Source organism: Rousettus aegyptiacus, unplaced genomic scaffold, assembly GCF_014176215.1.
Source record: "Rousettus aegyptiacus isolate mRouAeg1 unplaced genomic scaffold, mRouAeg1.p scaffold_m13_p_4, whole genome shotgun sequence".
Classification (NCBI taxonomy): Eukaryota; Metazoa; Chordata; class Mammalia; order Chiroptera; family Pteropodidae; genus Rousettus; species Rousettus aegyptiacus.
The window spans coordinates 152998937-153025266 of NW_023416307.1; the positions used below are offsets into that span (position 1 = coordinate 152998937).

The 26330-nt window shown below is 56.9% G+C and overlaps 1 protein-coding gene and 1 pseudogene across 2 annotated transcripts in view; one reads left to right on the forward strand and one right to left on the reverse strand.

Moving 5' to 3' along the window:
* LARS2 (leucyl-tRNA synthetase 2, mitochondrial) overlaps nt 1–22135 on the forward strand; it is a 120393-nt gene extending 98258 nt beyond the window's left edge. The window contains exons 15-21 of one of the 2 annotated variants that reach the window (XM_016141333.2): nt 2526–2626; nt 4560–4742; nt 6259–6428; nt 8115–8192; nt 11156–11267; nt 16216–16343; nt 20797–21115. In XM_016141333.2, coding sequence (XP_015996819.2) covers nt 2526–2626; nt 4560–4742; nt 6259–6428; nt 8115–8192; nt 11156–11267; nt 16216–16343; nt 20797–20976 — 952 coding nt within the window. In that variant the 3' untranslated portion in view covers nt 20977–21115. Of the gene's footprint in view, nt 1–2525; nt 2627–4559; nt 4743–6258; nt 6429–8114; nt 8193–11155; nt 11268–16215; nt 16344–20796 lie in introns of both variants that reach the window. The other variant, XM_036218806.1, reaches the window with a different exon arrangement.
* Nucleotides 22136–24015: 1880 nt separating this feature from the next.
* On the reverse strand, nt 24016–24134 carry LOC118602462 (annotated as a pseudogene).
* Between the last annotated feature and the right edge of the window lie 2196 nt (nt 24135–26330).

The following is a 26330-nucleotide window of genomic DNA, read 5'->3' on the forward strand; positions in this document are numbered from 1 at the left end:
GCGCCCCGAGGGCAGGGACTGCTGCGCCCACCAGGACACCCCCGGTGCCCGGCTCAGTGCCCGGCGCGCAGCGGGCACTGGGTCAGCACCTGCTGAGTAAAGGAACGGTCACTTTCACGCGGTGACTCTGCTCTCTGAAAATGTGCCAAGAAGAGTTCCGAGCTCAGCCTGAGCCGACCAGGAAGTGCCGCCAGGGGTCAGAGAGGGCCGGGGGTGCGTCGTGCCCAGTCTCAGCGCTTCTGCCGAGGTGGCCCTCCCGGGACAGCCCCGCGGCACTGCAGCCCCGGGAGAAGGGGCCCAGCGAGCGTCAGCGACCGGGTGCTGTCGTGTTTCGGAAGTGGGGCAATTCGTTTCTCTAGCAGCCCTAGAATGCCTGCCAGTCCCAGGGAAAGCGTACGGTGTGGACCGAGCTGACCCCGCCGAAAGGGTTAGGCAGGAGCGATCAATGGGGTGAGAAGCCAGGTCGGTGGGGCCCCTGGTGGGGGGACCGTGCCCAGAAGGGCGTTGGTGGGGCCCACAGGGGGTCGGCACATCCTGGTCATTGACCTGAGCTGGTCACACCGGTATGTTTATGTGGTGACGGTTCATCAGGCTTCACCCCTAGGGTTTACATCCTTTTCAGCGTGTGCGCTCCACTTCATGTAAAAGTCTGCTGAGAAAACCGAGAGCTGTGAAGATGAGGCCTGAGGAGTGAGTGCGGCCTTAGGCGGCCGGCTGGAGGTGCCGGCAGAGGCTGGGGTTGTAATTCCGTCCGTTCCCACAGGGGGGCGGCGTTGTGCCACCTGGGGAACTGCCCGAGCAGAGCCCAGGATTCCTCTCTCTTCCCCCACCCCGCCTGGAGGCTTCAGTGCGCCCAGTTGGGATCATCCTGCTCAGCTTTATCTTTGAGATCAGATTATTACCACCCCTTCCATCCCTAAGACATCCTGAGGTCTCTTTCTTTTGTGTTAGGCAGCAGCGTGTAAACATATACTCATAAGATTTTAAAATACACAGGCCAGGAATTCCTTTTTTTCTAGCGGACCCTCATCTCTTCCCCAGACGGTCTCTTTGTTCCCCTCTGTCCCCTCCCCCACCCCCCAAATCCACTAGGAAGTTTCCTTTAAACCACCTCTGTCCACACAGTCATTAAGACAGGGGCTGCACAGTGTACGGATTGTGGGGGGGGGGGGTTCCAGAGGCCACCGTCAGTAACAGTCTAAATCTGATGGCCTCTTGTGTGAGATGAGATCCTATTAAATTAACAAAGCCAGCCCCTCCTACCCACATCACCAGAGCTGGGTTTGTGGCCAGTTTGGCCTCTTTGAAGGTATTGGGTTTTTGAACCTGTTAATAAAAGCCACCCCTTATACGAACTCAAAAGCCCAAAGGGTTTGCATATTAAAGGTCTGTGAGGTCACTGGTGAGTGTGGAGCAGGTCTTGCTCACACGCTTCAAAACTGAACCAGGTGGCTTCTTCAGAGAAAACCGTTTCAACTTCCAAATAAAGCCGTTTCAGTGTGAGGGCCATCTGCTACTTGTCCTCGCAAGAGAAAAAGTATGTCTTTCACTACTTAGCCAGAAAGGGTGTAACTAAAACTATGTTTTAAAAAACAGGCACTATAAATAAATTATAATTCATCCATACTGTAGATATCTAGATAGCTGTTTAAAAATGAGATAGATCTATGTGGACCGTTGTGGGGGAAAACATCCATTCATATTATTAAATGAAATACCACAGAGTAATATGTATTATGATCCATTTATTTAAATCCCCCCAAAATCTATGCAACCATATACACGTATGTTCAGGTTTATATGGAAAAGGCATTGAAAAAAGTCTCCAGACTTTTCCATGATATTCACCAAACTATCAATAATAACCACCTCCTCAGTGGGGAATAGGCCTAGAAAGAGGAGATAATGTTTGAATTTGAACACAAAAGATATATTCATGTATCATTTGATTAAATTTTTAAAAAGAATGTAAGCAGTCACTATATATATTTGTTTAAGGAAAAAAAAAAAAGTCGCCTGCTTAAACCTCTCTGTGTCCTTGAGCCCTTCCTCGTGCTGGGCTCAGCATGTAGCAGACATCTGTGGCTCTTTAAAATGTACGAGTACGTAGATGCAGACATTTCGTTTCATCTTCCCAACAACTCTACGAGGCAGATTTTTGCCTCCGTTTTACGGATAAGCAAACTGACGCTAAGAACAAGTAAGCGACTTGCCTTGGCTCACAGAATTCACGGAGAAGCAGAACTGACTGAGACTCAAACCCAGGTCTTCCAGACGCGAAGCCTAACGTACTTTCCACTTCACTACAGTGGAAAGTAGTCAGTACCTGCCGGTTGGACTTGACTTTCTTATTGCTTGTTTATAAGGAGCCCTGTGCTCAGGTCGGGTCCGAAGCGGCGTTGCTCAGCCCACCTGTGTTCGTGGAGGGCGGTTCTCTGTCTCAGCTGGTAAGGTCTAAACTGCTGTTTTCTTCATGCACCAAATCCCTGCCCCGCCAGTTTACTTTTCCTGTGATTCTTTCTCAGGGAGCCTTTTCATAAGCTGCTAGCCCAAGGCCTTATCAAGGGGCAGACATTCCGCCTACCGTCCGGGCAGTATCTTCAGAGAGGGGAAGTAGACCTCACAGGTAAGCATGGCCCACGCAGTCCCATCCAGGTACATGCAAAGAACTGAGGTCAGGCCTACGAGCCATTGACAGAGCCTGCGTGCTCGGCCAGGCCTTGGCCGGGTGGGGAGTCCAGAGGTGGGACCCGCTGGCCTCTTTCCACTTGCTCTGGGCTGGCGCCCTCGGAAGCCTGGGCTGGGACCGGCTCCCTGCTCCTCAGCCCCACCCAGGGCAGCCCCAGCGGCAGCCTTTGGAAGGGTTTTTGTGCGTAACGAGCTTGGGCATCACTTGTCCTATCTCGTGTTGGACAGTCCCTCCCAGAGACAGAGTTCCCAGGCCCTAGAGACGCTTTTCCAAGACCGAGGTACCCCCAGCGTTTCTCTCCACGTGGTCTAGAGGCGTATTATAGCTGTGCAGTTTGCACACTGCACAAAGGCACCGGCCGAGGTGACCAGGGCCCAGAATCCGGCCGCTTGCCAAACCACGCGCCTCAGGGCCACGTCTGCCCAGAGAGGGCACCTTCTTCTTACTTCTCAGCATCTCTGGCCAGGAAAGTGCCTGGTCCCTAAAGCGCATGCAGTGCCATGAAGGCTCCCCGCAGCCTGGGGCCTGTGTGTTGGAGGCACGCAGGAAACCGGGTCCCTGAGCCTCAGCACAGCTGTGTGAAACGACCCCCTGTGCTCCGAGGTCATCGGGCCACGCAACGTTGTGGACATCTTGTCCCTTCTCACGCAGACTTGCCCCTGGGACAGGAAACTTGATGGACAAGGACAGGCCTCCATCGCCTTAAGGGATGTGCCTCAATGTGGGAGTCGGCTGTTAGGGACATACATATAGGCCCCTTGGGGGTTCAGCTGCTGTTGGAGTGGGGGATTATTTGGCTGGAAGAGACAGAACTCCACCCAAAGGCGTGTTCAGCAAAGGACGTGAGAATGTCACCCAAATAGCTGCAGGAAGTACAGCTGGGCCCTCAGCCTGTGGGAAGCCACCAGGCCGCTCCTTTCTCCTCGCCCTTTCTCCAGCCCCGAGTTCCTCTTCCTGCTTCTCTGTTCTGCTCTCCTTCCTCCAGGCGCGGCTTCTGCTCTCCCTAATTTCAGATTGCACAGCAACCTGGGGAGCCACCGTGCCGAGCCTTGCCCCTTCTCTCTAGGACTTTAAGGGTCCAGCCCCCAACAGCATCAAAGCAGGTTCTGTCTCTTAGTTCCAATTCCTGAGAAAGAGGCTTAGCCGCGTCAGGTCCTTCCTGGTGGTCCCGGCCACTGGGGCTTGGCAGCAGGGTCACCTCATCCACACGTGGCCATTTACGGCCTCTTGCATCAGCACCATCTGGACCACTGGCGTGTAGGTGGGGCAGAGACAGTTCCAGAGAACAGGGCGTGGCGGGCTGGCACCGCAAAGGGGCAGGACGGTTAGTGTGAGCCCAGCGAGTTAGCCGCACGGGGCCTGACAGTGCGGGGTCTCGCCGGGGGCCTGCGGCACGGCCTCCGAGGCCAGGTCTGGAGGCGGCGTGACCGCTCAGGGTGCCGTGCTGCCCTGAGCCCCTCGCGGGTCAGCTGCCTGCTGCCGCAGGAGACCGTGAATCCGTAAGGAAGACAGCCGCGTGTGCGAGTCTTTCTCACCCTTTTCACGTTCCTTTTTTTTGTATGTAAATAATTTACTTTTATAAAGGGGGAAGTTGCTTGGTCTCATTTTGTGGTTGAGAAGAAGCTGTCACGGGCCGTTAAAACCATGCTGTCTGTCCATGCAAGGGAGACTCGGGGGGTGGGGGGTGGGCCTCGATTATTTAAAAACCGTTCATGGTACAGCGCGGAGGGAGAGAGAGGCATGTCACGCGCGTCGTGGGGTTCTCGAGGGGGCGCTGGTAACTGCTCGCCAGTGTTTTCTGAGCGAGCGTGTTTCTGCAGAACCACTCGGAGTCACGCGCACCACACATACGTGTTATTCTGGCGTCCAGGTCCTGTTCCCGTCCACGCAAAAACCGGAGAGAAGGTGGAGGTGACGTGGGAGAAAATGAGCAAGTCCAAGCACAACGGCGTGGAGCCCGAGGAGGCGGTCGAGCTGTACGGCGTCGACACGGTGCGGCTCTACCTGCTTTTCGCCGCCCCTCCTGAGAAGGACATCCTGTGGGACGTGAAGAGTGAGTCGCCCGCCCCTTCCCCGCCTGCCGCCTTCGCGGCCTGCCTCCGACGCCGGGGGGGCCCCGGGGACACAGGGGTCTTTGCCGAAGGCGGTAGCAGAGGAGTCTAGCAATCAGTTCCGTGAGGCGAGTAGCGGTTTGTCGGCTGCTCCGCCCAGGGCTCCCTGACGGAACACTCAGCATCACTCGGGGAGCCCGTCGCCGTGGCGGATTCCCGGTCCTCGGCCCGGACCGGCTGACCCGGGGCCGGGAGCCGGCCTCTGCCGCGTCTGCGGTCTCGTGCGGGTTCTGTGGGGGCCCGCCATGAGGACAGCCCCGGAGAGCCGGGCTGTCTCCCACGCTGCCCCTGGGCCCCTCTCAATCTGTCCCAGAGACTTTTTCTAGACCAGTGTCACCGGCCCTCACCCATCCAGAACCCCCCCACACCCCCGCCCCCCCGCCATGGCTGATGTTACCGGCGACCTCTTCGGTCACCGCGGCCGCCTCCAGAGCCCCTCACAGGGGTGCTTGTCCTCTCCGCGGCTGCTTAGCTCTAACGGCGCGCGAGGTAATAGTCCTGGTATCTGGACATCTTAGAATAAACTGTCCAACAGCCACGTGGTCTGCCCCACGTGTATGGGACGCGAAGTCAGAGGCCCGGGGTCACCGTTTATTTTGACCGTTTCCAGTGAGAGGTGCGGCCTGGAGCACGAGTCACAGATGCCAGCCCCAGGACTAGCTGCGTCCGAATCTCTGGGGACTTACAAAGTGCAGACCTTTAGCAGAGGTCCTGGCTCTCCACCCCGCCCTGTAGAAATGGCTCGAGGAATCCGTTTCTGACAAGCCTTCCAGGCTTAAAAATGCCTAGCTCCATGGCCAAAGAGTAAAATCCCTAGACCAGCCCGTTTGGCTAACCGTGTGACCCAGGGCCACCAGATGAAGCCGTTCAGCTCCTCCGGCAGATCAGAGGAGCAACGGGAGTTGACAAACGTGTCTGAAACAGGAAATGCACACCTACCCGCCAGGGCAGGGACCGTGTTCAAACGCCTCGTGAGCTGAGCAGCTGTGCGGCCCCCAGCGTGGTCCGCGGACCGCTGCCCCCGCAGGCCACCTGTCCACGTGAGGCGAGAGGCCTGTACCGGCGCGAGTCAGCTGTGCCTCCAAGCACACCGCCGATAGCCCGGACACTCGTCACCACAAGCTTTCTTGATCACCGGGGCCGCGCGCTCCGCGCGTCCTGGCCGAGCCTCCGGGCTCGTCGTGGGTCAGCGACGGACAGCGGGCAGTGCTCTGAGTAGCGCCGCCGCCCAGGGCTCTGCTCGTCGGGGGCTGTAGCGTGTGACGGAGCCGGGCCTGCTCTGAGCTCCCGGACATGGGAGGACCCTGCCACCTGCCCGCGGGCGCCTCCCTCGGGGCGCAGTGAAGTGTCTTCAACTCACGGGTGTTTCTCTCGGCTCCGGAGGGGGCGAGGGGAGCTGCACCCGCCATCCTCATGTCTCTCTCTTCTCTCTCTCTCGCTGGCCGACGCGGACCTCAGCCGACGCGCTCCCCGGCGTGCTGAGGTGGCAGCAGCGCCTCTGGGCCTTGGTGACCCGGTTCATCGAGGCCAGGACCTCCGGGACGGTTCCCAGCCCTCAGCTGCTGAGTGACAAGGAGAAGGCCGAAGCCAGGCAGCTCTGGGAGTACAAGAACTCGGTCATCTCTCAGGTCAGGTTCCAGGGCGCGCGGGGAGCGCCTCGTTCTGTAACTGGGCGCCCGTCGTCTGTGTGGCCCGCCTTCTCCCAGGGCGGGTCCCTGTGGGTCTCATCCCCCTCGTTATGGCGGCCCCACTGGCCTTGATGAAATCTCACCACTTTGGATATTTCACCAAGGCGGAGCCGAAGTGCAAGCATCCGCATGGGAAGACTGGCTCCCTCTGGTTACGTCTTCCCATCCGGCCTCTCGGGAAGCTGCCCCCTCCCCGCGTTCCCATGCTTAACGCATCCGGGCGGAGCAGCAAATCGGGATCACGCCGATGACACGCTGCACGGATTATGTTCACAGAAACAGAATTTTAGAGTTGAAAGGGGCTTCCTACGTTTACAGAAGGCGACCGAGATGAGGCGCGGAGAGGCTAATTGTCTCGCAGAAAGTCACACAGCTAGTGAGAAACTGAACAGGGACTCGCACCCAAGTCCCCCGCTGCTCAGCATAGCGGGGACCTGCCCACCCAGTCACTGTGTTACCCAATATCCGTGGGAGTTACTGTGGGTTAATTTTTTTGCAAGTAAATGATTTATTTATTCATGTTACCTTCTTAAAGAATAGTATAGGGTTGTCCTAATCATTTTAAAACATCGGTAAAACATTCTTCATCGATGACAAAACCATTTAAGCTTTTTTTATCCAGAAGTCTACTATTCTTCAATAACATTCACCTTTTAAAGGACTTTGTGGGGGGGAAAAAAGTCATTGTATCTCTGAAAGAAGTCGTGTAGGAAATACAAAGCCATTTTTAACGGGTACCAGATACCCCAGATGCTCCTTGGGCTGAGGTTTCTTTTTTTTTTTTTAAGATTTGTTGATTCAAACCCATGAAGTCAGCCAAGGTCACCTATCTGGACGTGGACAACCAGTAACATTTGCGTAACCCGGAGCGGCCCCGGGCCCAGCTCGGTCTCGTCCGGCGACACTCTGTCGGTTTCATTTCTGTCCTCTGTCCTCTGGCGTGGAGAAGCAGAGCTCACTTCATTGGATTTAGCGACCTGAGTGACGCCTGAACGATTGTTTGCATGCCGCATATTTTCTCTCCACATTTGGCAAATGTCCCTTTTCTGTCAGATAATAGAATTGCGACATGTCAGCAAGTTGGGAACTCGTGGTGTCTTAGAGATGTGTTGGTTTTTTTTTTTTACGTTCTTGCCCATGGTCGAAGTCGAAAAGCACAAATAGGAAAAAAACCGACAGATCGTATTCGTGTTTTTATGTTGATTCCATATTCGAAAATGGAAAAATCACCGTATTCCCTATACTAATAATCTCCCTCGAGAATGAAAGCCACACGGCAGAGGGGCCGCGGCGGCCTTTGCCCCATCTCCCGGGGACCGTCGTGTCTGCTCACGAGTGGGTCCCGCCTCCTGCTCGTGGGTGTGCAGTGTCTCCCTTCTGCCGTGGGAACCCACGCTGTCCCGGGCACGGGGAGGGGCACAGTCCGCAGGGCGGGCCACACCAACGTGCCACGAAAACCCTCCGTGCCGCCGAGGCGCTGCCGCGATCGTCGGCGACGGCGGACACGCTGATGAATGGCCGCGTCTGCGTGCGTTTGGTCTCGCGTGTCGGGGCTGACCCCGCTCCACTCGTGGAGCGCTTAAAGGAACGTGGGAGAAAGCCGACTGACTGGACTCTCACCCACAGGTGACCGCCCACTTCACAGAGGACTTCTCGCTGAATTCTGCGATTTCTCATCTCATGGGACTCAGCAGTGCCCTCTTGGTAAGTGGCCCGTCTGTCCTTGCGGTGGTGGCCGAGGAGGGAAGTGGCCCGCAAGGTCTCGGGTCGGAGACGGAGCAGCACCACGAAGTCACCCCTCGGTGCAGCTCCACTATCCTAGAGCAGCATTTTTTCTATGGTCACAACCTAGTTTTATAGCTGGAGGTTTCTTAAAGTTTATCTGGGCCAAACCCCCGCCCGCCACCCCCCCCCCCCCACAGTGTGCAGAACTGGACAGAGGCCCAGCAGGGTTAGACGACCGTCTGGGTGATGAGTGACAGACCCAAGGGCGCGCTGGGCCTCCCTGCCTTCCGGCTGTGCCGCGTTTCCTCAGCGGGCTGGGGACCTTCTTGGCGCCACTGACCGATCAGGTTCGTTCTCTCCGAGAACAAAATCAGCCTCTGCAGGATAGACTCCTTCTCTTCCAACACATGGCCACCATTTGTCTGGCCAGGTAAAGGCCCTGCGTTGTTAAAAAACAAAACAAACAAACAAGTGGCTAACTATTTGGACGACAACAATAACAACATGCAGTAACACTATTAATATAAGAAACTTTGCGATCTAGGGTTAAGTAAAAACATACAATACAGAAGTGTCTATATGGTAAAAAGCCCTAATCATGAAAATGTTATGTGTAAGAGAGTGTATATTCACATAGTTTTGCATTTTTGGAAACTGGAGTAAATATACTTTTTGGGGGGTGGGGGGAAAGGGGGGGTACAGTCGTGAGTGGTTTTGTATTTCCTAGATTTCCTGAGCTGAGTGTGTCTTGTTTTTTTAAATCAGAAAAAGGAGCAAATATTATAGAAAAGTTAAGTTCGAAAATTTAAGAACCTCCTCCTCCCTGGCAGCTCGCTCTGTCCACAGCCCTCTGATAGACGGTCTCCGTCCCCTTACCCACGAAGCTGTACTCAGATCTCTTAGTCGATTTGTCAGAGATCACATTGTGATGGGAAAACTACATCCTCCCCAGCACACCGCACCCCCCCCCCCCGCACCCCTCCCCTCCCCGGCCCACGCCCCTCGGCCCTAAACTGGAAGCGCCCCAGACCCCGTACCGTCGGGGTTAATGGAGGCGTGACCGGTTCCTAACCCCGTTTCCGGGCCCTCTCCCCTGTCCAGAGAAAGTGGGCGATAGGACCGAAGGTCCTGAGCTCGGAAACATGTCTTGGTCTTTCTGGTGACCAGCCCCGCCCAGGAACTATTCAGGAGGCCACCCAGAGTCACCTCATTGGAACAAAAGACACTTCTATCACCCAGCACATTCCAAGGGGTTTAGGAGCCCTGTGCCGGGAACTAGGGCCTGAAACCAATATATATATATTTTTTATTACTTCACATGTAGATCCATGCGTTGTTAAAAAACAAAACAAACAAACAAAAAACCATGTAATATTGTTGGCCTCTCTTTCCCAGCAAAATACATCATGTGGGCCCTGACTTTTAATTTTTAAAAATATATCATAAAATTAAACCGAAATCGTGTTTGTCACCGGGTGTTAGGGACGTGTACAGAGTGCCACAACCACGCCGAGCTGGTTTTTACCATGACTTCCTCGGGGTGCCTGGAGAACCGCCGGCCCCCATGAAGTCCCTTCAGCGACATTCTTCCTGCAGCCAGCTCTGGACGGCCCTTCTCCCTTCCAGGCCTCTGTGACTACACGCCCCAGCTCACCCCAGCTGTGTGACCGCCCTGCCTCCCCACCCGTGGGATCCTGTGACATCCTTGATTCATTCGTTGGTATTCTCTCTCTCCCACTGACCGCAAGCTCCTTCAGGGAGAGACAACTTGTTTTGTGAACTATAATCGTAACATCTGGGATGTTTTATCCCTAAAGCCTGGCACATAGTACAGATGCCACGTGCCGAGTGGGCATGACTGGCGAGCCACGCCTCAGGAAGAAGGCCGTGCTGTCTAAGAGAGCGGAGACCCCTGAGCTCCCTGAGGCGGGCAGGAGGACCCCCGCCTTGGAGGGTCCACCTCGTTAAACCTCTGAGCAGTCTTTTCGCACTTCTCACCGCTCCTGTGGCACGCAGGAAACCGAGCAGAGCGGAGAAGGGTTCTACTCTGAGATGAGACAGCCAGACTCTAATCCAGACTCCCCGCCTGGTTGACAGTGTACCCGGGCCAATTACAGTCCCTCTCCCATCCTTAGCTGCTTCGCCTGCGGACCCCCACCCACTCGCCAGAGCTGGACGAGTTGGCATCAGGCCGAGGGCATAGTAAATGCTCAGTTAGTAGTGATTTACTTGTTGCTACTGCTGCAGATTTTTCTTTAATAACTGAGTGGCTCTACTAATAGTTCCCATATTTAAGGATCCTGCACTCTATGGCTGTTTCTTTTCCTTTTTTTTTTTCAGTTACAGTCGACATTCAACATTATATTAGTTTTAGATGTACCACATAGTGGCTAGACATTTATATAACTTACAGAGCGACCCCCCGTACGCCTACTCCCTTCCTGGCCCCATACGTAGTTACCACAATATTATCGATTATATTCCCTGTGCCGTACTTTTCACAGCCCCGCGACTATTTTGTAACTGCCAATTTGTATTTCTTAATCCCTGGCCCTTTCCCACCCAGTCCCCCCACCCCCTTCCATCTGGCAGCCATCAAAACGTTCTCTGTCTCTATGAGTTTCTGTTTTATTTGCTCACTTATTTTGTTTTTTCGATTCCACGTATAAGTAAAATCAGAGGGTATTTGTCTTGCCCTGACTTACTTATTTCACTTAGCATAATGCCCTCTGGGTCCATCCACGCTGCTGCAGCCATTTCTAATAACCGTCATTAACTGGGGAAAGTTCTCTGGCCAGAGCAAGAACGGCCGGTAGAGAGGGCTTCTTCCTACCTGCTGCGTGTCTGGACCTCGGCCGTGTCTGCGGCCGTCCCTGCCCATGCTTGATCCGTGCGCCTCCGTGTCCTTCTGTCCTTCCACTGTTATTTTTTCTCTTCCTCAGCAAGCTTCTCAGAGAGTCGTCCTTCACAGCCCCGAGTTCGAGGATGCTCTGTGCGCCCTGGTGGTGATGGCCGCTCCCATGGCCCCTCACGTGACCTCCGAGCTCTGGGCAGGTAGGTGGGCGAGACCTGGCTTGACCAGTTAACAGCTTCCCAGAATGCTCGAGCTTTTTGCTGAGCGCGATGTGAGACTCAGATGTCCGCGGCCGTGGGGTCCAGGGTCTGGCATCTCCTACTGATCTTGTGCTCGGAATAGCGGTAATTTTTCTTCCGCGTGGTCACCGGTGCCAAAGGGAAAGACACCTCCAGCTCCGGGACGATGTGCCCAGACTGATGCGAATAGCAACGAGGGGACCAGGCGTCGCCGCGTATGGCTGGGTGACGAGAAGAACTGGGGGATCTGAAATTCCTGCCAGCCAGGCAGTCCTGCGACCGCAGGAGATGGGCAGAGACGAGGGGCGGGGCTTCTTGTTGACAGAGCAGTGCCCGTACCTGTCAGAAAGGTCGGTTTATGCCCTTCTATTGTAAAAGGTAGTTCTCGCTTTGCGGGAGTCATTGGAAATTGGCCCGTACGGTCTTAGAGTGGCTTCGTAATTCCTCAGGAGGAGAGAACATTCGTTTCTTTGTTTTTAGCTAGGATGGAACAGTTATGTTTCCAACGTGCCCCTTTTGACGGCATCGGCAAGTGTCTCTGTCAAAAAAGAAAGCATGTTTTATCCCGTGAAGAAGAGGAGGGCCTGTTTTCTTGCTTTTGTTGCAAAGCCATGAGCTTAGTTGGGATTTTATCCTTTTTTGGTACCTAAGCCTCTTTAAAAGGTTCAGATGAATGCTGACGTTCATGCAGTGGAGTGATCTGGCGGCCAGTTTTGGGGTTATGTAGCGTATCTACAATTTCTGGCTTTAAACATCCACTAACAAACTGGTAAGGGCCTGGAAATGTCCACGTCCGGAGCCCATCGTGACAACCGTCTGAGGCCCCCGGTAGGCCTGTCCCCGACATCCATGGCGGGTCCCTTCTTTGCTGCTTGCAACACTGACTCCAGGTCCAGGTTACTGTAACAAGAAAGCTCTGTAGTCCAGTCCACGAAAGATCTTGTTTCAAGGAGTTCTGATTGAGTAAAAAATATATTTCATTGCGTTTTAAGTCATCTGGGTCTTTTTAATTAGCATCATCTAATGTAGCTTTCACATCTCCTGGCCCCTTCAACAGGTGGATTATTGGTAGAGGTTAGAGACACAAGACAAGTCCAAATCCTTTCATGAATCTGTTTCCATCTGAGATTTGAGACTTTTTAAGCACAGAGTGGAGAACTGAACATCGCAGGGCTTAAAATCCTCAAAACGGTCAGTGGCAGGGCCCCTTTGTAGTAGCGGTTGCAATTTTAAGTGACAATGAGGTAGTGCGACTGATTTCGATGGAGAAGGAGGAGAGGGGGTCATTGTAAGGCCCCCTTGAGGGTTGACAAGTCCTAAAGGCGAAGGCAAAGGAGGTAAGGAAAGGTGAGCAGAGCAAATGGCATTCACGGTGCTACACAGGCAGGCAGGTGAGACAGTAGACAGGTGGGAGGGAGATGCTGGAGAACCACTTCACCAGGGAACGGCACGGTTCTGACCAGGAAACCGAGAGCTCCAAGAGGGACCTGTTCCTAAGGAAACAGAATGAACACAGCGCCGAAAGCCTTCGGCCAAACCCTGGCGCTCCGTTCAGTGTGTGCTGAGGGTGGGCCGGTGGCGCCTCAAGCAGGTAGAGACCCAAGGGGTCTTGATGTCCGAGTCAGGGGTCTTGGTAAAAGGCGGTGACGGTCTCAGCCAAAACTTGTGAGCCCACAGTCCTGGTGGTGTCCTCCAGCCAGGGGCCACCAGGAGCACACCTGCGTTAACAAGCTGAGTTTATTACAGAGGGGCTTCTGTGCGTAAAGGCTAAAGCCAAGTGGCCACACTTCCTGTCCATCTCCTGGGGATTGCCAGGGCTGGACGAGGCACGGTGGGGTCCACAGATGCCTCCCTCGTGTGTATGTGAGGGCATGGCGCGGGGTGCAGGCAGTCCTGCCACCCACCGAACCCATGACCACCCCCACTGTCCCTCCCGGGGGCCGTGGCAGTGGGGCGACCTCGCCAGCTCTCGGAGCGGGAGGAGGCGTGATTCAGTTATCTCACAGGAAGCTCAGTGACAGCGTCTCTCGCAGAGGAGGGGAAGGAAAGGGGTGGGCCAAGGGCCACAGCCGGCCCTGCGCGGTGGCCGCGTGTGCCTGGCCTCGCCACTTGCCGGCCTGTGCTCACTTCCTCCACGTGCTTCCAAAGGCCAGCTCTTGGCCTGACCTACGTCACACAAAGAAATTGCTGTCCTTGCCATGCAAATGGTAGGCATTTTTACTTCCCTAAAAAGAGCAAGGAGGCAAAAACGCCGCGTAGAACCCAGGGCCTGAGTTTCTGTTCCTCCCTGGCAGGACTGCCCGCTGCCGCCTATGTGGAAATGCTGGCGGGGGCCCAGGCCGCGATAAATAAGCATCCTGATCGCTCCAGGAAGGCCGGGCTTCCTCATTTTTTAAATGTGGAATTTGTAACAGCTTCTGCCCAGAACGTTTGTGTCCAAGGCCCTTTCTTCTCCCAGGCATCCTGTACGACCGCCACTCAGAGGTTTTAGAGCTCTTGCCACTGCGGCTAGGTGAGGGCCAGCCATCCCGGGCCGCCCGCTCAGGCAGGCGTGACAGTCTCCGTTCCGTGCCCTCCGTCCAGTCCTTAGATACGAGTCTTAACCGGTCCCTTCTGAGGGACGAGCCGGAAGCTCCTCCCTGCTTCTGCCCAGGCCGCATCTGTTGGCAAGTTCGTCAGTGCAGGAACCAGCGTGAGGGCCCGGGGCACACGTCACACACTCCATCCTCAGGGCCTACGAGTACACGTTACCCACTCCGACCCTGGGTCCAGAGGGGCCCTCACTTCCCTCAGACGGACTGCACCCAGCATTATAGCAAGAGCACCAAATCGGAAAACACACACAGCCACAACAGGTAAAGCTGACACTCATGCAAAAATCGAGCCAGAGGTCAGCAGGGTAAAGCGGACCCGTGCTGCTGAAAGCGGTCGTGGCTGGACCTGTCTGCCGCAGTGTGCGGCAAGATGAGGAGCTTGTGCTTAGAGCGTACGCCCGCCACGTCCCTGAGCACACGTTTGCATCAGGCTGGCCGTCCTTTTTACGTAGCGAGACTTACTCGAGGAAAGTTAATTCACGTTTTGGCCCCCATTTCTTACCTCATCTCAGGCACGTTGAGGAGCTTTGCAGTGAACTGTCCTGAAACCATCTCTCATATAAAATCTCATAAAAGAAGAATCACAGACCAATCGTGAAGAGGTTTATTCAACAAATTGGTTTTGGAAAATTAACTGTATGTTTTTAAATAATGTTTTTTCATGTCATACACAAAATAAATTACAGGTAGAATCAGAATTTAAACGAGGACAAAAATGAAAACTTGAGACAGAAGAATCTTAAACTAACCTCACCATATGGAAAAGCTTTATTTTAAAATATATTTTCAAATCACAAAAGTAATATATTTTCCTTACAGATAATCTATGAAACATTTAAAAAAAAGATAACCCATACTGCCCCCCCCCAGATGGGTAATCACTGCTACTATTTGATTTTTTTCCTTTCAACTTTTCTTTTAATCTGTTCATATAAATTTTTAATAAAACTAGGGTCATATTTTATGTACTATTCTTTTCCATGAAATTATTATTTTAAAACATAGGCACAAAAGAGCATCCAAAACGATATTTACAGCTTGATTCTAATGACGTTAGTAGTTTTGTCTTATATGGTTTATACATACAAATACTCATGAAATACATAGCATTGCTGTATTTCAAAATAAAAATTTTTAGAAATGCTATCCATTCGAACATGATTTTCTTCTCTATATTTTGACCCTTTACAAATTTTCTGCAAGGAGCGTATATTATTTTTGTCTTTAGGAAAAAGAAAACAAAAAGTCGTCATCCACGGCCCAGTGTTTTGGAGGCCTGCTTAGAGGCAATTGTGGCCTCTGTCCCAGGCTCGCCACAGGCCGCCCCCTGAGCCGTCGGTCCGTCCCTCGAATGCAGCCCCAGGTCTCAAGGCCGATGATAACAAGGGGGAGGTGGGAAGGGCCGCTCCCTGCCCGCCTCCCCTGGACGAGCCGAGCCATCGTGCCCTGGCTCAGGCCCAGCACCCAGCATGGGCTCAGTGGCCGCGTTGCTCTCCCGGCCCCGCCCAGGCCCCGCCTCTGGCAGGACCAGGAGGCCGTGCAACGCGCCATGCCAGGCGCGCCCCGGCATCTGGTTTCTGGCGCGTGTATTTTCTGCACACTCGGGGGCATGTCTTGCGCCCATGACATCGGCTAAGGCTTTGAAATCAAAGCTCTTCCTGCCGCGAAGCCCCGAGGCACTGTGGATGCGGAGCCCCGTGGGTGTGGAGCTGGGCACATCCCGGGCACAGCCGCCTCCACTCTGGGGGCCGCGGTGCCAGGCACCCTGGGAAGCAAGGCCTGGCGGGGTTCCGTTCCTCACGGCTCCCCGTGTTTGACCCCCCCCCGAGCCAAGGGCAGCACCTTCCAAGTCGGCGGTTGGCAGGAAAGTTGAAACCCCTCTGAGAAGACTGAGAAGGAGCTCGCTGGTGTTCTCGGCGGGTGGGAGGCCCTTCAGGCCTCAGTGTTCATGGAGGAGAAAGGAGGGGAGGCCCCTCGTCACCTTGGGATGGCTGTCAGGAGCACACAGGCATCTTTCCCGACAACCGCAGGGACCACGTCAAACCAGCGGCCCTGTTTTCCCACATGCACACTTCAGAACAGCGTGTACATCCATTTTCACAGCTTTGGGTAGTTTGGGAAAAAAAGCCACCTGTAACCTGGGGTAGTGGGCCAGGCCGGAGTGAGGGGGGAGCCCCTGGCAGGCTGTGAAAAGCCATGGTGTGGAAAAAGCCCCCTGGGTCAGCCCCAGCCAGGCCGTGTTGGGGTTGGCGCTGTTTATCTGGCTGCCACGGGCCTCGCAGGTGCTCAGTGACCCTCTGGCCTTGACGTTGCAGGCCTGGCGCTGGTGCCAGAGAAGTTGTGCGCCCGCTCCGCCTGGGACACCGGCGTGCTGCTCCAGCCCTGGCCGGCTGTGGACCCGCCGTTCCTGCAGCAGCCCGATGTCGTGCAGATGGCCGTCCTGGTGAGCGACTCCCACAGCCCCCAGGGCCAGGGCGAACCTTCCAGGGCAGGTCACTGTCCCGCTGCGGCCCACAAACGTGGCCCGGGTCGCGGGTTTCCATCAGGCCTCTCTGGCCCACCCAGCCCCTAGCCCGACCTTCCCGCCTGTCTTTTCTGTGCCTGCACCGTGAGTCTGCCCTCGCTACGTACCAAGAGCTGGCGAGCGTGAAACCCTCATGGCCCTCGAGGGAGGGGAGTGGAAAAACGAACCTGTCATACACTACAGGCTCCAGTCGTCTCCCTTCCCAGCTGCGCTTAGCTGTCCCTCGTTCTCCCAGTGGGAGGGGGACGGGGCGGAGGTTAGCAATGAGGGTGCATTTAAACTCTTTATAGAGTGCATAACTTGTAGTTTATCCTTTACGTAATTTTTATATCTCAAATTTGTTTAATGTGAGACGGCAGCTTTAGCAATCTCTAAGTATTCCCATGTGACTGCAGAGCGGAGGGGGTGGACCTTCTAGCACATCCGCCCCAAAGCCCACGGGGCCAGGTCATCGCCATGCAAAGTTTACCTCTCATCATCCTCCTTGGAAGCCATTACCACCCTCATTTTCTTCAGTCGGGGAAACAGACTCAGAGAAGCCGGTTGCCCTTGCCCAGGTGCCTTCGTTTACTCATCAGTAATTATCAGGTCACCCCCTCAAGTCCAGGCACGGAGCAAAGCGCTGGGGACATACAGGAACGCACGACAGACAGGGTCCCTGCCCTCGTGGAGCCTAAAGCCTAGTGGGAGGGGTAGGGGCCGATGAAAAGGAAAGAGAAAAGTAAGTAAAAGTATTGCAAATTGTGAGCAGAAGTGCCGGGAACGAACCCACCTGGGGTCCGCCCACCGGGGCCCCCACCCACCCACCCACCTCTCTGCATCTACACCCAGCAGGCAGGTGGGGCTTGGGGAGATGGTCACCCAGGAGACCAGGCACACCGCCTCCCCTGCACTTAGTTCCCAGCCGCCCCTGCTTGGCCTCCCCCACCCAGGGGAGATCAAGCTGCCCCAGTGGGCTCCTCACAAGAACCCTCAAAACTAAAAACAGCCTGTGGCACAGAAGCGATTTCTTTAACTTCAGTTTATAAGAAATATGTTATCCTCCGCATAACTGAGAAATGCCAACACAAGATCTAGAAGCTTTAGAAAATGCCTTTCCCCTTTAAATTATCACCGCGCCAAAGTAATCTAGCTTTGATCATTGGTAAAATAATTTTAGGTTATCGTTGCAATGAAAACCCCAGATTTAAAACACGTGTTGGAGTCCCTGCAGGCACACCAGCGTGAGAACCTCTGTGCTCCGTGTGATCGCAGTATGTGCCGTGGCCAGGAACGGAATTACACAGTGCGGTGTGACTCGGTTTAGCCTGTGTTCTCTGTGCCCGTGGCGTGCCGGGCTGTGCCACATGCTAGGGACACAGAGCCCGGAGGCGCCACCTCATCTTCATGGAGCTTAGCGCCCAGGAGGGGCAGGCTGGGGACTCATGCGTTGTCACACACACACGCAGTTTATGTAGGTTCAAGGTTAAGGTGTAAGAGCTTAGGAGTCAGAGCCTCGATTTGGCAAAATGCTTAATTTCTCTGAGCCTCAGTTTCCGGAGTCAGAAAATGGAGGTGAACAGAGTGCCTGCCTTGCCCGGTCGGTGCAAGAGTTAGATGGGGTCACGCAGGAGGTGCTTAGCCCGCCCCCGGACGCACTCGTGACAAGTGGCAAGCACTGACCAAGGGCCAGACAGTGCCCTCGGACCTTTCCAGATCCCAAGCCATCCCCTCCGCACGGCAGGCCTGCAAGGTGGGCCTGCTCTTCTCCCCATTTCACGGACGAGGCAGGTATGTGACGAACCCCATCTTTGAGGTGAGGAGACGGTGGCAGGGTGGGCTTAAAAGCCCCCTCCGTAAACGGCGACTGCTGCTGGCGTTGGCCTCGCCCCTGGTGCTTGGCAGGCCGGAAATGGCACCGTGAGGGCGGAGATGAGGGGCCTCGGGGCCTCGGGGGAGCAGCACTCGCTGGTGGAGTAAAGGAGCAGAGCGGGGGACATCCTCGGTGGCCACGTTGGGACTGTGAGCCTTGGAGGGGCAGGAGCAGAGGCACAGGCCGGGCAGCGCTGGAGAGAAGTGGGGGCCGGCGGGGGTCCGAGCCGGGGAGGGGGGTCCGTGAGGTCATCCCGCTCGCCGGGCTGGGGCCTTGGGCAGGTGACTCCCCCCGCGTCTCGCCTTCCCCATCTGTAGGCGGCGGTGGGCGGTCGTGCACCCACTTGGCAGGGCCGCGGTGGATAAACGGGCTCGCTCAAGGGGCCGCGGCACAGAGCGGGGGCTCAGTCCGGGGGCGTCACTGTTCTTAGCCATTGGGGGGCTACCCTCCCGTTGGCGAGGGGTGACAGGCGGGGCAGGGGGCGCAGCGGCGTGGCCGGGGGCCCGCCAGACCGCCACTGGAAAAGTCCGGGAGGACAGGGCTGAGCGATGAAGTGGGTGGAGGTGGCAGAGAGGGAGGAGCAGAGCTGGCAGGGCCACCAGCTGGGGTCTGCGAGGCTCTTCTGAAGTCAGACAGGCCTGTGCGAGGCGGTTCGGAAGTGCTGCTTCCCCTCGGAGCCCCCGACGGCCAAGCCCCGTGTCGAATCCCAGCCAGACTTCCATCGTCTGTGTAATCAGGGCCTTATTCCCACAAGTGGGGAGCGTGAGTGAGGCTCCCTCGCCCTGGCGGGACCCTAAACCTGGGCGAGCTTCTCTGGGGGGGTCCCAGGGAGCCAGAAACCGCGAGTGAGAGCTGGGCTGGCGTGAGGGAGCCCACACGCCCAGAGGCCACACGGCTCTCTCCCGGGCCTCAGCTGCAGACAGGACTGACCGCCTTGGACAGGCCTCGCCCGGGATGGCTTGGGCCCAGTCCCCAGGCTCCGAGGAAGCACGGCGGCCGACCGGGTCTAGAAGTAGGGCCACTGTCCTGTTGAGGCCGCGCGTCAAAGAGGACGTCCCGGGGCTCGCGCCTTCTGTCCCGACCAGGGAAGTGAGACGTGGCGAGCTGGTCACGCTGCGCAGGTTGTGGCGCTACCTTCACTGACCAGTCCAGAGGATGCCGTCCGTAAAGAAGAGAAACCAGGGCCCCCGGTTTCGCAACTTGCGAGTCCAGGCCCGAGTCACCCCGAGTCCGTCCCTCATAAGGGAACATGCTGTCCCCTCCCCCAGGATCCCACGCCATGGGTGGTGGGCAGAGGACACCCCACCCCGAGCCTCTACTTCCCCCAAAAAGAGAGTCAGCACAGAGATGGGAGGGCCAGCACCGTACCCCGTTATCCCAGGACCTGACGGGGGACACGGCTTCGTGTGACGGGGTGCGGGGTCTCGCACTTCGGAGGTCTCGGTCGCACTAAGCTCATGGCCTTGAAAATAGGCAGCTTCGCATGGCCCAGAAACGCGAAGGCAGCGCCCGCGGCCCTCTGAGCAGCGCGTCCTCGCTCCGCGGCCTGAGGACAAACACCCTGCATCGCGGGGCTTTTCCTGAGACCGCCGCCTTTCTGAACATTTCAGGGCAGTGTTTTACTTGCCTCCCACCCAGTGGTCTAGGCTAATACAACCAATAAAAATGACATAAGTCCTATAAGTTTCGGAAAAAAAAAAAAAAACGAAGTGGGTGTTTAGGGAATGCTTGATGATGTGCTTTGGCCGAAACTTGAGAAATTATTCCTAATAACTTTTCATAAAACGGTGACCGTATACCAAACAAAAAACAAGAGCGTTGGTGGAAGAAATCTCGGTGTCCTCCAGAGAGCGGTGGGATCGAGGCCTGGACGGAGGGCTGTTCAGAAGCGGTCTGGGCCCTGTGGCCACCTCCTCGGTGGCCATACTGGTCCATGTCGGACGTGAAGTTTGCCCTTGAACTAATTCAGTGAGCGCCTGGAGCTGGGCTGGCCCGTTTGAAGGCAGAAGAGGGGTAAATGTGACGTGGGTCCAGCCTCCAGGCCCTCACGCTCGTGCGCCCCCTTCGAGAGCCAGTTGCCAGGAAGGGAGGTTGACCAAGGTCCCCAGGAGCTAATCCACTGGAGACCGAGGTAAATTCCTGGGCGACGCCCCCCGTAGCCGGGCCTGAGCTTAGACGCGATCCCCGGTGGCACAGGAATCCCGGTCCCCCTGGAAGCCGCCCAAGCCACCCCGTGCTCAGGGGCGTTGGTGTCAGTCTCGCCACAGCAGGGAGGGGGGCAGTGCTCAGGAAAGGGGGTGCACGGCAGGCGCTCCAGCCGCCAGCAGCCGAGTCTCGCCCGCGTCTCGCTCACTGTCCCTCGAGTGTTAGGCGTCTGGTCGCACCTCGTCCTCCTGAGAAGCTGGGCACTGCCTCTCCCTCCCCAGAACCCCTCACTCCCTCCCCCAGACGGACGCGGGAGGTCGGCGTTGGTCGGGCCTCCTGCCACTCTCGGGACTCGTCTCTGGCTTTTCTCCTCAGATCAACAACAAAGCCTGCGGCAAGATCCCTGTGCCCCAGCACGTCGCCCGGGACCAGGACAAAGTCCACGAGCTTGTTCTCCAGAGCGAGCTGGGCATCCGGCTGCTGCAGGGGCGAAGCATCGAGAAGGCCTTCTTGTCCCCCAGGACCGCCCTCATCAACTTCCTGGTGCAGGACTAAGCACAGGGGGCTGCGGCCGCCGCCAGGGGCTTCCTTCCAGGCTGGGGACAAAGGGGAAGAAGATGCTGGTCCAGGGGCAGGGGAAAGACAGACGCCTTGGACGTTCACCCCTGTGCCCTGGCGGCCGGCACCGACCCTGTGCCGCTGCGGGGTGAGGGGGGGTGTGGGTGGGAAGGGAGGGGAGGGCTGCTGGGGCGCCCCCACCCCCTGCAGGCTGGGGGGACCCAGCCGGTCGATCCCCTGCACAGCCACCAGCGATACGGCTGGGTGATGGCATGAGGGGAAGGGAGAACAAGTGGGAATGAGCACCCTGCCTCTCAGGCTGCCTGGGTGCCTCTGGGCCCCAGACCACGCGGGGAAGCGCCCGAGGCTGCCTGCGTGCGGCTTGTGCAGCGTGGACAGCCACCGAACGGGCAGCGGAGCCCGGGCACCACGGCAGGGGCTTCTCGGCGTGGGCTGGTGGGAGGAGCCCATTGGGTCACGTCCCAGCATCCGGGCTGTGGGAGGGACATGGGTCCTCAGAAGTCGCTCTGGACCAAAGGGCGAGCAGGCCAGTCCCCCTGCCGGCGTCCCCCCAGCTCTGCCTTGCAGGGCCGCCCTGCCCAGCCCGCGGGGCGCCCCGCCAGGCCTGCCCCTCCGCCGGCGCACGGGCCCTTGGGCGAAGCCCACGTTCTGCTGTGAGCGGAGAGCAGCGCTTCCTACGCGCTTCCTACGCGCTCCCTCGCGGCGGAGCCAGCCTCAGCGCACCGCAGCCCCCCGGGGAGTCTGCGCACGGGGCCCCCGGACCCCCCCGGGGCCGCGCACGGGGCCCCCGGGGCCGCGCACAGGGCACGGCGAGCTCGCCGCCGGGGAGCAGGACCGACGCCGCCTGGCGTTGCCTCCGGTGTCCCGGCCACCGCCGCCGGGGAGATGGCCGGGAAGGGACCCGTGTCGTGGGCATGTCAGGGGGGTCCCGGCTGTACGGGAAGCCAGCAGTCGGGTGCTCTTCCCAGAACCGGCCTACGCCGCTGATGAATACTTCACGGGGAAAGCGGGGAAGAGACGGAAAATCGATTCTCTCCGGTGCCCTTTTCCTGCCGTAGCCTCAGCTGCGGTTCCCCACGCGGCTCAGCAGTGAACAGATGACTCTTTAATGGAATAAAATGTGCATCACGCGCGACTTCGGGAGTTAATCAGGAACAGGTCGAGGTATTCCGTCACCGTCAGAAGCGTTGGCTGCGGGCCTAGCTCCACGCGGAGTGTCATAACGTAGGGCGCGTGTGGGACAGTCAGGCGCATTCGCACCCGCAGTTCTGCCTCTGGTCCTCGAACGTGACTCAGGTTCCATGCTGCGCCCGGCCTCCGCGCCCAGGAACCCGGGCGCCAGCATCTCACAAGCCTCACGGGGGACCGCCGGACGAATCGATGCGCGGGAAACGTACCGCCTAGCTCGTCCTTCCTCTCCCTGTTCTCAGCTCCACCGGGGCGCGTGTGGGCCGGGGCCCAACTGTGGTGACACGGAGTCGGGAAACAGCCCGGGAGGCCGGGTGGGGCTCAGCGCGCGGGCAGGTGGCCACGACGTCCCAGAGCTGGCCGGAGTGTGCACAGCCCGACTCCGTGGACCAGCGGATGTGCAGGACACACAGCAAAAGGACGAGGGTGTTTGGTAGGAAGGACGTAGGAGTGCACAGTGCTTCTGCTCGATGGTCTCGTTCATTCCCGAACCACCGGCGAGATGCGGGTGGGGGTCCTGGATCTGCACACAGTGCGGCCAGAGCAGCCGGCCGGGAAAACCCCAAGGTCACCGGCCTGACCAGCAGGGTCACCGGCCTGACCAGCAGGGCTCTGGAGAACTTTCTCCAAGACGACGAAACAAGAGCACAGGGGGGCTGAGAGAGCATAACGGAAAAACTGGACGGAAGATGCTCCTCCCGCAGGGCGGGGAGGCGGGGTGGGAAGTGACCTCAGCTGTTTGCTAACTGCCTTGATCAGGTCAAAAACGAGAGGCGTGTACTTGCATTATGTCATTTAATTCCCACAAAACTCTAGAGGGAAGGAAGTATTCTGTCATAAACATGAAGAAACCCAGGCTCCGAGAGTCAATAATTTGCCATTTCACACAGCTAATAAGGAGCAGAGTGAGCTTCAAAGCCAGGTATCTGGCCTCCATGTCCCCTCATGCCACCCCTCTGTTCCCACCGGTCCCCTCACCTAACTGCCCATCTCGCTGGAAGCATGACCATCAGGGACGTTGAGATGTCGGCCGGAAGCCGGCATTTTGAGCAGAGTCTGGCCGGGGCCCTCTTTCTGTGAGGTCCTCTCATTCGTAAAGCTGCGACGTCACAGCAGTGCCCTCTGGCCAGAGGGACAGGCGGTGGCCGAGTGGCCAGGAGCGCGGTGTGGCGGCGAAGGCTCCTGGCAAACCAGTGGAGGACCCGGGCTCACGGGCAAAGCCAGCGCTGCGTCTGTCGGGGACATGAGTGGAGCGAGTCTGTGCACAGGGCCAGCGGTGCCCGGGAGACCCCGTAGCAAAGGCCACCACAGTGGGCGCCAGCCGTCCGCCGAGGAAAACGGAATTGCTCTCTAAGGGCCTAAAACAGTCAGCGAGCTGGGACGCAGCAGAGGCATGCTTCGTCCCCACCCAAATGCACACCCCGAGGGAGCTGGCTGAGAAAAACAGGGTGCCGGCACCCAGCAGCCACCGCCGAGCAGATGGGACACCGCGTGTTCACGCGCCTCACTCCACCCCCTCTGCAGCCGCGTCCGATGCACCCGATAGGGCTGAGACTGAGAAATTAGGTAAATCGAAAGAGAAGAAAACAGAAACAAGAAAAATCCACAGCCGTCAAAAGGCATGAACGGACAGGAGAAGCGAGCGGGCGAGTCACGATGAGGCACGAGCCACTAGGATGCACCGTGCCTTCCACCGGCGCTGCCTTCTCGTTTTATTTTTATTTATTTACTTATTTACTTATTTTTTTAGGCGAGGCAACCCTTGGTTGACCTCACAGATTGCAAGGACCTTGTCAGCTTACCATCCCTTATCTTTTTTATTTTTTTAGCCTACAGCACCTGGTCTTCCTAGGTGGTCTCCCATCCAAGCACTAACCAGGCCCAACCCTGCTTAGCTTCTGAGCTCAGACGGGGCCGGGCTTGTTCAGGGCGGCCTGGCCGTAGACCTCATTTTACTTCTCTGAGCTGTCTAACTTCGGAAGATGCAAAGAGGTCAGATCAAATTCAAATGCCTGCGCGGCCCCTTTTCACATCCGAGGGCGACTGACAGCGACGGCCGCGCCTGCCTCTCCCGCCTGCCTGTCTGGCCCGCGGGGGAGGGAAAGAACCCGGGCGGTGGTGAAGGCAGACGCCGGGCGGGACGACGAGGAAGCTAGAGACCCAGACGATGCACGGTGTCCCGCAGGCCGCAGAGTGCGGTGTGGACCGAGCGCCATTTCTGTTTGTTGTTCAAATGATTTTAGTTAGTGGAATGCGTGACTTTTTAAATATGCAAATAAAAAGTTTTAAAACCTGGGGAAAAGGGTTCAGCCAGCGTAAGAAGAATAAGGTGCAGCCAGTCAAAGGAGGAGGATGCAGCCAGCAAAAGATGATTTTTAAAACCACGACATGGACGTTTGCTCATGAGTAAAGCAGGATACGTGTACAGCGCGATCCTGACCATAATTTTTTAACTCCAACCCTTACAAAGAGAGAAGGAAATTTGCCCACAGGTGACTGGTTAAGAGTTCTACAAGTTCTTTTTTTTTTTTTTTTTCTTCTCTTTTTTTTGCGTTTACAAATTTGTATTGGCCATGCAGCGTCTCAAGAAGCAGGGAGGGGTAGGCTTAAAAATGCACAATTTTGTGAAGATCCAAGTGAGCCAAGGACCTCTCTCTCCCCCTTGACTTTTCTCCCAGTGAGAGTACCTGCCCGCTGGGGCGATGCGCCCCAGCTTGAAAACCGTGCTCCTTTTGCCGCGTGCCCTGGAACCCACGGCCGCTAAAAGCAGCCTCCGCGGAGCTGCCCTTTGCACAGTTGCTCCGTGTGAGTAGGCGTGGGAAGCGCCTCTCATCTCTCAGCCTCGGGGCCTTGCAGCCTGAGGATGGAGCGCAGAAGGCAGCGTTCCCCTCATGGCACTCGCCTGTGGAGCAGAACCTGCCCTGTTACATGGCATTTTCCTGCCTGGAAACCTTGGTTTGATTCCTTCCCGTGTTCTGATGCCAGCCTCCTCCTGGTCACTTCTGGGAGCTCCAGCCACGCGACGGGGATTTCTCCTTGGAGCTGGAGTCCCTCTTTTCTGTAAGCAGTGGCCTGACAGGGATCCTGAAGGATGCCAAACCTCCTTCAGGCCCCATTGCGGCATTGCCTGTCCTGTCGGGTTTGCTGCCTTGGCTCGGGGTTGACGGACCGACTGCCTGAGGCTGCTGGGAGCAGCAGGCCCAGCGGTGCAGCTAGAGGCGGTTTTGGGGCTAAATGAGAGGCCCGCCAGACACCCTTGCAAGCCGTCTGCATTCTAGGGCGCTCTCGACAGGCCCGTGCTCAGAGAAGGTCGCCTCCGAATCGAAAGCTGAGCGTCGGGAGTTGGCTTTGGTTTTCACGTACACGTGGTTTGGTTCCTGAACTGAGCCCCAGAGGAAGGGTTATAAGGTTCACAAAGGCATGCGCAGCGTGCAGCTGGGCCGACAACGCTTCCCGCTGGGCCAGAGCTGGCCATTACGGACCACAGGCCACAGAGGGGCATGGTTCCTGCACCAGCTGGCCTGGCCTTCACGTCCAGCTGTCCCATTCAGCTTTTTCCCTTCCTAAGGGCATCCAGGGTTATGGGGTCACTTTGTGCACCAGGCAGCATACAGGGGGCTTTGCCGTTGCTCTCAGATCCTCACGTCAAAGTGGGAATTATGAATCATATCCTATAAATAAGGGAACCGAAGCCTAGAAAAGCGTAGCGTGTTACCCGAGTCACCGCTTTTAACTGCTCCTGTCGGGATTCACTCCTAGGCCCGCCTCTCTGTCCACAGGTCATGCTTTCTCCCCGGCTCCCACCTGGGAGGGAGGAAGGAAGCGGGGTGTCTTGGGAGGAAATGCAGCTTGTTCTTTCTGTCCAGGGGATTCAGAACGGGAGCTGCGGCACATATGTGGCCCCCCAGACTTGTCCTTCCTTGCGGAAGGGGGCTGGGTTTTTGTACCCTGAATCTGTCAGTCATTGGCTTTGCCCACCTCTTGCGGGGTGGGGTGGGAATACCTTAGACACGTTGGGATGAAGGCGCTCCCACTGGCTCAGGACAAGCGTCCCGAGAAAGACGACGCTGCTGAGCCATCCGTGACCGCCATGCAGAGCAGCTGGGGACAGGCATGCCAACTGGCGACGAGGATCTGGGTGG